The sequence below is a fragment of the Peromyscus leucopus genome, unplaced genomic scaffold (assembly GCF_004664715.2).
Source record: "Peromyscus leucopus breed LL Stock unplaced genomic scaffold, UCI_PerLeu_2.1 scaffold_932, whole genome shotgun sequence".
Lineage (NCBI taxonomy): Eukaryota > Metazoa > Chordata > Mammalia > Rodentia > Cricetidae > Peromyscus > Peromyscus leucopus.
The window spans coordinates 10,163-22,231 of record NW_023505874.1 but is presented as its reverse complement, the minus strand read 5'-3'; the positions used below and the strand labels follow the sequence as shown (position 1 = coordinate 22,231).

Sequence of the window (12,069 nt, the reverse complement as noted above, 5' to 3'; positions counted from 1 at the left end):
GAGTGGCTTAATTTGCATTCAGGTGGGGTTAGGTTGCCATCTTAACTGTTTAAATTACACTATTCTGTTTGCTGTAAGATTTGTGTGTGTGTTCCTAAGAACTTTCTGCCCCCTCTCATGTAGGGTTTGTTTTATATGAAATCCATATACTTTTCAGCATATCGGTCTGCCTGATAGAACAAGCAGATCACTTTGTTCTTACTAAAAACTATCACTTGCTGAGTGTACAAAGTTTATTTAGTCCCAAACAGACATGCATGATGGATGCCTATGTCGGTGATAGACCGGACTTTCATAAGTAATCAAGCCACATAGTTGCAAATGGATGGTTCAGAAGCAGGCATTTGCCCAATATTGTGTTTCCTAGGGGAAGATTACTCTAGCATTCACTAATATAACTGTAGTCGTGTGTTGCTTTTTATTTTATTAGTATATGGCTCTTATTCCTATATGAACTTCTAAAAAGAAAAGCATGGCAGATTCTTAACTTACAAATACTCAAAAGTTTACATTGACACAATTGTTATTTTGCAATGGGGACATTTTTTCCACTTCTAGAATTACAATAAAATAAGCACCACCACCACCACCACCCTTTTTTATTTTATTATTATTATTTTTTTTTTTTTGCCTTAAACAGTACCTCTTATGTAGCCCGGGTTGGCTTTGACTTTGCTCTGTGGCATGTGCCACCAAGGCAGCCTTTTCACTTGGGTTCTGAGGGTTGAATTCATGTCCTCAAGCTATTGCCTCAGTCCCTGGGGTAAAGTAATTTTGAAAATTAATATATTTCAGTTCACTTTTGGTACTGAATGTGACAGAAAAGGATGAGAAACTATAAACATATCATTATCCCCAAAAGCTGTATTATAAGAGGGTTGTTACTACTTCAACTAAAGGAAGAACAGTCTAAGTGATAAAGTTGAGATGATGGAGGTGTGGCTTAAGGTGTTTTTGCTGTTATTGGCAGGCAGTTACAGAAGGCTGTCAGATATTTCTCATGGTTTGCCTTTAAATTTATTTTAAGTTGGCATTGATGAGAGAGAAATGGGAGATTATATTCATCCAAAAAGTTAACATTTATTTATTATTTGGAAAAGACTCTCAGGAATTAGAAGATCATTACACGTTTTGTATCTGAAGCTCAAAGTAAGAGTATCCTAAAAGTGTAACGAGGAAACCTTCCTTAAATTAAGAAAAAGATTAAGCAACAGAAAATGTAAATCTGGAAAATGTACTCACAGAAACTGTAATTGGTTGAATTGCTTTCCAGTGGTTGTCGCCTGTCATTTTAAGACTGCTTTTCCCTTTGATTTTGTAGTACTCTTTATGCTTTCTAACATATTAACCTAAGTTCCTCACCTGCTTAGCAATCAGAGTAATGCATATTTTTCTTAAGCCAGACAATCTTTCCATAGTATGTATTATTACCCCAAGCTGAGGATTTCTGCAGATAAGTTTAATTCCTATTTACTTGTAGCTTCTTTTAGGTGTGGTGTATCCTTTTTTTAGTTTCATTTTCTCCTTCAGTGTTCTCTGTCAGCAGTACATGACTCTTGTATAAAGTCATACCAAAAGGGACAATAGAAGTAAGACTGTTGTTCAGGTCATTCAGTATTGTAGTAGAGTAGGTCTCATGTCTCTTTAGCTTAACCTTATAGTTGCTGATCTTTTTCTTCAGATTACTGAAAAAAAATTAAAAAGAATGGAAAGTCAGACATTTTAAACTAAAGAAATGAGTGTTCTTTTTGAATCAAGTGTTTATGATAAATGTGGTAGGAGTCAAAATTAGTAAAAAGCTTTCAGAGCAGGAGTTGTTCAGCAGAGACTTGCTTTTCTTTTTAGTTGACAGAAAATAACTATACCTACCATCTCTCTTACATTTGGCTTTTATATTTGCTTTGTCAGAAAACATGTTTTACAATTGTAAATAATAACATCCTAAGTCCATCTTTTTACCTATAAAGTGAAAGACAAAGTGAGGTGGAGATGATGCATTTGCTCCTTCTTCTCCTGGAGTCTCTGTTGTTAAATAGAGCTGCTGTTCTGCCTTCACATCTGTCTCTTCAGCTAGACAATTAAAGTAGTTGAGTTTAGTGATGTGAGTGCCTTCCAGGTATGCATAAGGCCCTGGTTTGGACCCCAACACCACATAAAAAAGTGGGTGTGGGTGCATACCTATAATCTTACTGCTTGGGACATAGAGCTAGGAAGATTGGAAATTCAAGGTCATCCTCAGCTACATACTGAGTTTGAGACTAGCCTAGGGTAGAGAATCTCCATTTAAAAAAGGAGGGGGGAATCTTTATGACTATGTATTACTTGAAAATCACCCTGTTCAGATCCAGAACTTGCTGCTAATAGAAGAAAGGTCAGATAAGAAAGTGAATACTATCAGCTTTAGTACAGAAAGTACTCATTCATTGTCTTTATAATAGATGCCTTATTTAGCCCTAGATCACACAGCTAATAATTCCTTTGTAAATAGCTATGATAAATGTTTGTTTGTATGTATTCTATCTTCTTTTCCCTCCCATCATCTTTTGAAGTTCAGCTCACATGGAATAGTTATCTTCTATTTCCACTAAAATACAACAGCAAAGTCAAACAAGTTTGAAAGTCTAAAAAAAAACTATACTATTCATATATTGAAGCTTTTACGGCCTTTGAGAGGAGTATTATGTTAAGTGGCAGTTGGAAAAAGCCATTGCCTCGTGCTTGATATCTCTATACATAACGTACAACTTCACTGTAGAAATAATTAGGCAAGTATATTTATAAATATGTATCTTTGGGGAGAATCATGGTATTTATAATAAAGTTTGACTCATGCTTGAATTTTGCTACCATAATGATACACTCAAGCCAAAAACTAGAACCAAGGTTTTTCATATACTTTATGCCTTACTGGTGAGACTTTAAATGAAAGAACATCTTCAAATTTCTAAATTACCAGCACACACAAAAAAAAAAGCTTCTGACTTCAAAGAACCTAGATCAGGATTGATAAAAGTTGTTAGTATATGTTTTCAGTGGCATTGTGTCTTCTCCCTTTTTCTTCCCAGGAGTCTTTTAGTACTTCTGTACAGCTGCACCTTGTACATCATACTCCATGTAATGTTCCTCCTTACCTCTCAAAGAATGAATCAAGTCTTGGGACCTCTTACTGGGCTTTCTTAAATATTATGCTACAGAATTTGAGTAAGTCAAACTTGAAATTGTTTTTGTTTTTTTATATATAAGTAATTGCTGTGGATTTAGAGAAGCTGCATTTGTTCATTTCAGTGCTGTAAGCAGGTTCCTGCAATAGAACACCTAACAGTTAATTAATAGCAACTAAGATTTCAGTTTTATTCTTTGATAATAAAACATTCATAGTTTAATAAGCCTAGTTTTAAGACTTAGGGTTTTTTAAATATGTGTATATGTCTGGTGTAGGTTTTGTACATGTTGGGTGCAGTACTCATGGAGTCCAGAAGAGGCAGCTGGATCCCCTGGAGTTGGAGTTACAGTTGTGAGCTGCCTGGTGTGGGTTCTGAGTACTGAACATGGATCCTCTTCAAGAACAGTATATGGTCTTAACTCTGAGCCATTTCTCTGGCCTGATAATGCTCGGGTTTTTTTTTATTTCATTTGTGATTCTATTTTATGTTAAGGACTTCCTCTAGTAGGGCCTAGGTGGGTCTTGTGTTTTAGTTCTGTGTAGATTGTAGTTGGAACATCTGTTTCCTAGGAATTTAAAATTTAAAGTAAAAAAAAAAAAAAAAAATACTGCCAAGGCGGACTTGGTTTTTTTTAAAAAAATGATCAGTATCTGAATAAATAGCTGTATTAGGATGAAATGCAAATAAAAAAATACATCTTTTATTTTCCTTGATTTGAAGGCAATATATAAACAACCAGACAGCGGAACATTTTTGGGGAGTTCTAAGTCTAGGTAGAGTAAAGCTGGTGATTTGAAGTAATCTGATCAATCTGGAAAGTCTGAAGGAGCAGAGTCGTTTGTATACAGAGAGCCATAGTGACTCTAGTATTCCATGTTGAAGGCTTTGGAGAGGGAGTAACAGCACTGATAAATGGCTGTTAGTAGATAGGAAAGAGCTTTATAAGCAGAGGAGATGTTACTCATCAATTTCTATAAACTGTATGAGGTTGTGTTGTGACCTTATATTTTACCAGTGAGTCACAGAAGGATTCAGTAAGAGAGATGAAGCAAATACCCAAAGAATTGATCGCTAGTAAGGATGATGATTTTGATAATTTGACTCCAAAATTCATTTAACTGTAATGATTACAGCAGCATTGGAACTGCTTTTTTGATATCATGTAGGTAACTCTAAAGAAATCTGACTTGTATTTGAAACACAGGACATGAAAGAAGAATCTTACAAGTAGAGTTTCTGTGCATCTTTCATTTGTAGTGATGACCTCAACACCTAGCCCAGTGCTGAATGGAGAGATGTGTTACAGTTTTGATGCCGAGGGTGAGATGGTGAGGTTTTTCAGTGTGGATCATAGATCCTTAAATTAGCTTACAATGACTGAAGGAAGTTAGAATTCTGAGTCAGAAATGTGCTAGAGGAAAGCTGAGTAAAAACAAATTAAATAATCCAGACTAGCTAGGTATAGTGGTATATGCCTTTAATCACTGCCCTTGTGAGATAGGCAGGCAGGTTTCTGAGTTTGAGGCCAGCCTGATGTATAGGGCCAGTTCCAGGACTACACAGAGAAACCCTATCTCAAAAAAAATAAAGCAAATAAAAAATAATAATCCAGGTTAAAAATTTCAGGCAGTGATAATGAGAAAGAAGGAGCCTTCATTGACAAAAGATGTAAAACTACAAAACATGAGTTACTTTTCTCTTTTCCACCATGTGGGTCCCAGGGATAAAACTCAGGTCCTCAGGCTTGGTGGCAGGTGTCTTTATATGATGAGCTATCTCACTAGCCACCACACCCACATCCTTTTTTTGTTTTGTTTTGTTTTTTGAGACAGGATTTCTCTGTGTAGTTTTGGTGACTGACGGATCTCACTCTGTAGACCAGGCTGCCCTAAAACTCACAGAGATCCTCCTGGCTCTGCCTCCCGAGTGCTGGGATTAAAGGCGTGCGCCATCACCGCCCGGCTCTCATCCACACTCTCTATTGACAGTCTCTGTTGTTGTTTTTATAAATTGGACATATAGTGTAATGTTAAGAAGAGTCACAGAAGAAAAAGGGATTTATTTCTTCTGGAGGTGCTTTGTGGGACTGACACAGAAGGTAGATGGAAAGGCTTTGTGTTAGTTTAACATGAATAGAAAAGAGCTGGATGGGTCAGATGATACAAGCTGGGATGCTAATGTTTGGACAGAGATGTTAAGACTTCCTCTTACAGTACTTCTGCCCAGCACTTTATTTTATACAAGATAATATCACATAGTTGACTGTAGGGAGCTCAGCCAAGAGTATGATCAAAGTAATGAATTAGGTACCATTTCAAAGATTTCTGGCACTGCTGAAACGTTTGTAAGGATTTCTTCTGAATTTCATTCAATTAAAAGCATCCTTACTTGGAAGCCAAAGAATTAACTGTCTGCTAAGGGATGTTTGAGTATATGCAGTACATTTTGCAGTAGTTTCATATGACCATTTAAAAATTGCTGATTTTTTTTTTCACCAAGTCTTACTCTCAGAAGCAAAAATTGTTTAAGTCTAGAAGTTAAGGGTCAGTCTGTGCAATATAGCTACACTCTCTTAAAACAAAATAAAACATCTAATAAAGATAAATTAGTAAAAGTTACTGCTAATTGTAGCACCACAAGCTAATATGTTGAAAAGGATGAGGCTGGAGACCACAAGTTTGAGGACAGCCTGGGCCCCAGGTTTTAGCATCAAGCATGGTGGATAGGCATGCTTTCCCAGTACACACAAGATGGAGGTAGGAGGGTCAGCATTTCAAGGGTGTCCCTACTACATAGCTAGACTGGACTTTGTAAGACCTTGTCTCAAAACCAAAACAAAACAAACAAAAAGATCTTTAGTGGTAAAAATTAAAGTGATACAAATATAATATTGTAACCATGTTTGGTTCAGTATGTAGGCATATAATTTTTCTCATTATTTTCTCACATATTTTTAAAGAAAATCTTGGAAGCATTTTGTAGTAATCGAGCAAAGTCCTCCTTTTCTGTTTGGAACTCACAGAACTGCAGTACTTGAAGCATCTATTACGTTTTACTGTAAGCAACAACCAGTGTTAGAATGTCTCCACTGACAACCCCCACCACTTACATGATGTATATGTTTTGATGTATAGATGCACGTGTATGTTTAAAGAATGTATGTCCATACTAGTTGTCTTTCCCCACGCCCCTCCATGGCCCGGGTTCAAACCCAAGGCCTTGTTCATACCAGACCAACGCTCTGCTGACATACATCCTCGGTTCTTGATCTTTGGAGACAGGGTCTCAATCTCAGGCTGGCTTTGAACTTGCAATATGCCTGCTTCTGCCTTCTGAGTGTTGGGATTACAGGTGCATGCTACCATCCTATGCTCTGTACAGCTCTTGATCAAAGCAAGACTATAAAACTATGCTTGCAGGATACTTTCCAATGATCAAACTTCACAAACAGCAAATTATTCCTTACATATTTAAAATTAAAAATTAATCCTATTTCCAGAAACCTCCCATATAGGACCCATGATTATGTTCGTAGGGATTTTCTGATACATAGAGCAAGAATTGCTTGAGTGTTGGTGGTCCCAAGCGATATTCTTTCTTGGCTTGCTGATAGAGAAAGCCAAATATTGTTGACAAAAAGATTTCATCTCATCAGATTTATTTTTGTCTTGTATATTAGCTAGGTGGTTGTGTACTTCGGAGTGTTTCTTGGAAAAAAGAAAAGTGCTTTTATTTATAGTAACTCAGAAATACAAATAAATGTTTATAATCTTTTAAAAACCATGTAAAAATTAGTAGATACTGTAGAACAGATATTTATATTCAAATATGTAGACAAAATTATTTCACTCAAAATATTTTACTAGTAGATGTGGGAATATATATAGCTCAGCTGGTAAACTGCTTGCCTAGGATGCACAAAGCTCTCGGTTCTGTTCCCAGCATGCATAAATTGGTATTGTGAATTGGAGAGCAGAGAGGATCAGAAGATCAGGGTCCTTTCAGGTACATAGCAAATTCAGGTAGCCTGAGCTACATGAAATCTTGTATTAGTGCTGTTAACTGAAGCTGCTGCTTATATAATAAAACAGAAACATTAATTTTGTTTTCTTCCTTGCTTCTGCTAGCTACTTTCAAGATTTATCACAAATCCTATAAGATGTACCTGAAGAAAAATTATGCAGTGTTATCAGAAAAAGAAAATGCCACAAGATTACCTCACAACCAATGAAAAATTCTTATTGAGGTATTAGCAGTAGACAGTGTTTATGTGTTTTTACTTATTTGAACTTTAAAGAAGCATTTTTGTACTATTTCCTTTATTAGTAAATGTGCATTCAGTATAGTGTATACTGAGGAACTAGCTGAAGCTAAGGAAGTATCTCAGTGTCCTGGAACTTAAACTGCTTGGGAGAGGTATGCAGAGTCATGTAATAAACATAAGTAAACAAGGACATGGGGAACTGGTGCTGAGGGGTGGAGTAAGATTTAGTGTTCTGTCAGGCAGTCAGGGTCAGCTTTCCAACTGATGGAATCAAAGAGAAATTAGGAAAGCAGCCATTTTTGTTGTTGTTGTTTTTGGTTTTTTTTTCTCCTTTTAGCTGGAAACACGCAGATGATCTCAGTTCGTGAAGCCAAAGCCATCCCGAGGCCTGAAGACATTGAATGGAGAAATAAATACATCTGTGTTGAAGGTAGGTTCCCTGACCAGTGTCTGCAATCTAGTTAGCATATGGTTCTGACTAGTTCCAACTTTATTTTTTGCTAAAATAATGTAGTGATTTATATTGTTACCTTTACATTTTTTAATTTGGAAAAGCATTTAAAGTTCTTTAGTTGTGAGAAATACTAAATGTGAATTTGAACATTTTAGTTGGTAAGATTTGAGCAATTCTTGCATTCTTCATACTATAGTTGATTAAAACTATATAATTTGTGATACATATTTATGAAGTCAAATTAACTTTAAAAATGGTCTGAAGACAGTTCTGTTTTCTCAAATAAGTTAATATGTAGTGACATTCTTGAGACACATTCTTTGACTTAGTGGGGCATTAATTTCTAGAGTTCCACCTAACGTGCTGGGCCCTGAATTGGCTCTCCAGTACTACTCGTGCCCCGACAAACAAAAGTAAAATGCTTTCTTAAATGCAAATTGAAGATTTTTGTAAATCTTGAGGTGAAAAAGAATTTAAAAAGTCAACATTTGTAGTAAATATTGTATGAGAATATTTTAACTTGTTTTTTTTTTTGCAACATTTTAAAAGGGTACATGACTATGAATTTAAATCTTCTTGGTGTTTGGTTTTACTGATGTTGGACAATAAGTGTATATTGTTTTAGTTACTTGTGTTCTTTTGAAAATTGAACATTTTAATAAAGTGCTGTATATGATGTGGCCTGATTCAGTGTGGCATAGAGCCTTCCTCTACTAAAACCTAAAACAGTAGAAAAGCTCCACTGTGCTGACAGTGGATGGCATCCTTTTAAACAGCCTCTGTAAGAAATACAGACTAACTAGAGGACCTGTGAGGTGGTCAGAAGGTAAGGGTACTTGCTGCCAAGCCTGCCAGCCTGAGCTCTGTCCCCAGCACCCACATGGCGGAGAGAACCAGCTTTCTCAAGCTGTCCTGTGACTGCACACTCCATATCTTACTGCACCCACACATATATACACAAGATAAAATCGCCTGCCAAAACCACAAACTAAGGAGTTTTTTTTTGGTTTTTGAGACAGGGTTTCCCTGTGTAGCTTTGCTCCTTTCCTGGAACTCGCTTGGTAGCCAGGCTGACCTCGAACTCACAGAGATCTGCTAGCTCTGCTCCGGAGTGCTGGGATTAAGGCGTGCGCCACCCGCCCAGGAGTTTTCAGAATAAAGTGACCTCTCCATTGTAGCTCTTTGCTTTCTTCGGTTCTCTGGGTGTTTCCTCTTAGCTCCTTTTCAGAAACTTCCTTGACTTCTGGCTCTCATTTTTCCCTTTCAGCTTTAAAGCCTATGTAAGCCTTTTGTTTAAAAACAAAACAAAACAAAACCGTCACTTGGTCTGTATGTCCTATCCACCTCCTTGTCTCTCTCTGTCACATATGGCCTCTTCTGCTGTGTCCTGTGGGTGAGGCATAGCCACAGAAGGTAGCATATAGTGGGCACACACAAGCTTTGTTTCCTTCTGTCTTCTCTGCTTGGGATTCTTTTCTCCTCCTTGCCAGATTCCTCATGGAAATGGTTCTTCCTGGATCTCTTTCCAAACATCGTTCACATCATACACACTGCACTGCCCTCCATTTCTTCAGCAGTGACATCTCCTCCAACAGTTCTCAACCTGGGGATCCTGGCCCCTGAGGGGGGGTATCCAAAGACTGTTTCACAGAGGTCACCTAAGACCATTGAGAAACACAGACATTTGCATTATGAGTCATAACAGTAGCAAATTACAGTTATAAAGTTGCAACAAAAATAATTTTATGGTTGGGGGTCACCACAACATGAGGAACTGTATGAAAGGGTAGCAGATTTAGGAAGATTAGGAACCACTGCTCTACTTAAAGGTTCCTGACCTTTTCCCTCCTGGAAAAAATTCAGTTTTAAATTACAATTGAGTTTAAGCTTACCCTTCTGTAACAGCTGGCATTGTGCCCCTCCCTCTCTTAAATACAATGCTTCATTCTTTATGTAACTTTCAATTCTCAGGATAGGTCCTTACCATCGCTAAACCCTTAGAGATATTATCTACTCAGTTGCACCTCTGATCATTTCTGTCATTCCTCTGACTTGAATTCTACTACCTTACCAGACAGCTCATAGCTAGATCAATTGTGTGTGTGTGTGTGTGTGTGTGTGTGTGTGTGTGGTGTGTGTGGTGTGTACATACACAGCTAGTAAAAAATACTAGGTTAAACCATATGAATTTGCTGTTTTTATAAGTCAGAGGCTATAACATACTGCCAGTTTCATAATAATTGAACCTAATCTAAAAGTGTCCTCGGACTGAGGACAGAGCTCAGTGGTAGAACACTTACCTGGCATATATGAGGCCCTAGGTTTGATCCCCAGTGCTGGGAAAAAATAAAACCCCGCTGTACTAATTTTCTTACCTGTGCATTTCCTGATGCAGAACCTTTTGATGGAACTAATACCGCCAGAGCTGTGCATGAAAAGCAGAAATTTGATATGATCAAGGATCAGTTTTTAAAGGTAAAACAGTGTATCCTGTTGACTCTAGAGATGTTAGTGGACTAGTGTGCTTTAAAAATGAAAAAAAATAAAGTTAGAAGAGTAAAGCCACTAATGTGACAAAAGAAAAAAAAGGAAGGTATTAGAAGTTTTACATTTTTAATAGGGAGCTTATTAAACTCACAAATGACTAAATAAAACTCAGTGTACCCTTTTTTAAAATATTGGGGCATTTATTAAAGAGAAGGATTTGATATGTGATTTGTGCTTTTTTCCCCTTTTTCTGCTACTCCCACTATGACATTTTATCTTTGATAAGTTTTGAAAATTCAAAAGGTATTTATATGTTTCTGTTCACAGTATTGATTTATTATCAGTAGTTTTGCTAGATGAGGTACTTGTCAGCAATGATGGCAGTGTGAAAATGCATTGATAGAAATATGTAAGAACTAGGAGGGAAGGCTTCCTAGGAGGGAAGATCAGAGAACCACTATTTGGACAGACAGACTTTTATGTAATTAAAATGCAAGTAGTGTGCTGTAAGTTCTCTTCAAAGTAGGCCTTGCCTCACCACAAGCAAAGTGGAACATAGTTTTTCTTATTGCTTACTTGTTCTTGGTAGTGGGTAAGCTTCTTTTAGGATTAGTTAGAAGTAAAGCTGACTATTAGTTACTTGAACACCTAATGTCTTGATAAAATCGTGACCTGGATTTTTAGCACATGAACAAGAATTGCAGTATCTTTTCTTGTGAACTCTTTCACTGTTTCCAGGGGCATGCACCAAGTTTTATATTTACTCTTGCTTCATAAAAATACTTTTTTCCATTGGGGGAAAAAAAAAAAGCTAGTCTTTTTCCCCTTCTTAAAATCAAATTGAGTACTTTGCTATTTTAGATGAAATAATTTAATCTGTAAGTTACATTATTATTGTCACTTGTTTTTTTTTGCCACCACTGTGCCCATTTTTTTTTTTTTTAATCAATCCATAGACTATTAGGTAATTGTTTCTTCTGGTGATAATAAAATACCTTGGGAAATAAAATTAGGAAAAAAAATCTAAACTTCTTTGTAGATAGAACCACTGCTAATATTCTTTTAAACTTTTCAAAATCAGTCTTTTGTTCTGTGTCTAGTTTATATTTTAAGATTAATTTTTTATTTTTTCCCTTTCCTAGTCCTGGCAGAGATTGAAAAACAGAGAGAGATCTGAACAGTGTTCTGCCTTTGAGAGCTGCTACCCTGAAGAGATAGCTGGCTCTAATTTTTAAACTCTTCCAAAAATAAAGAACAATAGTTACATCCCAATGCATTTGTTTACCTCCATCATGGTTTATTTTTAATGTTGTTCTTGTTTTTTGTTTTATTTTTAAATGGACATACTTATATAAAGATTACATATTTTATTATGACATTTCCTAATAAACTCTTTGATTTAAAAATGTATTTTTGAAAATGTTACATTGATGATTAGTAGTATTATGGCATGACTTTTCAGCATAAATATATTTTGAGAAATTACCTGAACTAATAAGGTTTTGATATAATTTTAAGTACTTGTACCACATGTTAATACTGACGAAGCATGTGGAATTTTGCGAAGGATCTAAGTAATACATATTTACAGTGTAACTGGCAGTAGACAGTTGTTCAGTTCAGTTCTAGTCAAGGGAAGATTCAAGTCAGTTATCGAGTTACTTGAAGCAAATGAAATCTTGGACTCCGTGAACTCACTG

The 12,069-nt window shown here is 36.3% G+C and overlaps 1 protein-coding gene across 1 annotated transcript in view; it reads left to right on the top strand.

The window, feature by feature from the left end:
• The window catches only part of LOC114682146 (poly(A) RNA polymerase GLD2), a 53,384-nt gene extending 41,797 nt beyond the window's left edge, over positions 1 to 11,587 (top strand). Inside the window, 7 exon segments of the mRNA XM_028855963.1 lie at positions 3,066 to 3,153; positions 3,156 to 3,201; positions 3,714 to 3,720; positions 7,774 to 7,858; positions 10,278 to 10,357; positions 11,512 to 11,535; positions 11,537 to 11,587. Coding sequence (XP_028711796.1) covers positions 3,066 to 3,153; positions 3,156 to 3,201; positions 3,714 to 3,720; positions 7,774 to 7,858; positions 10,278 to 10,357; positions 11,512 to 11,535; positions 11,537 to 11,587 — 381 coding nt within the window.
• The last annotated feature ends 482 nt before the right edge of the window (positions 11,588 to 12,069 follow it).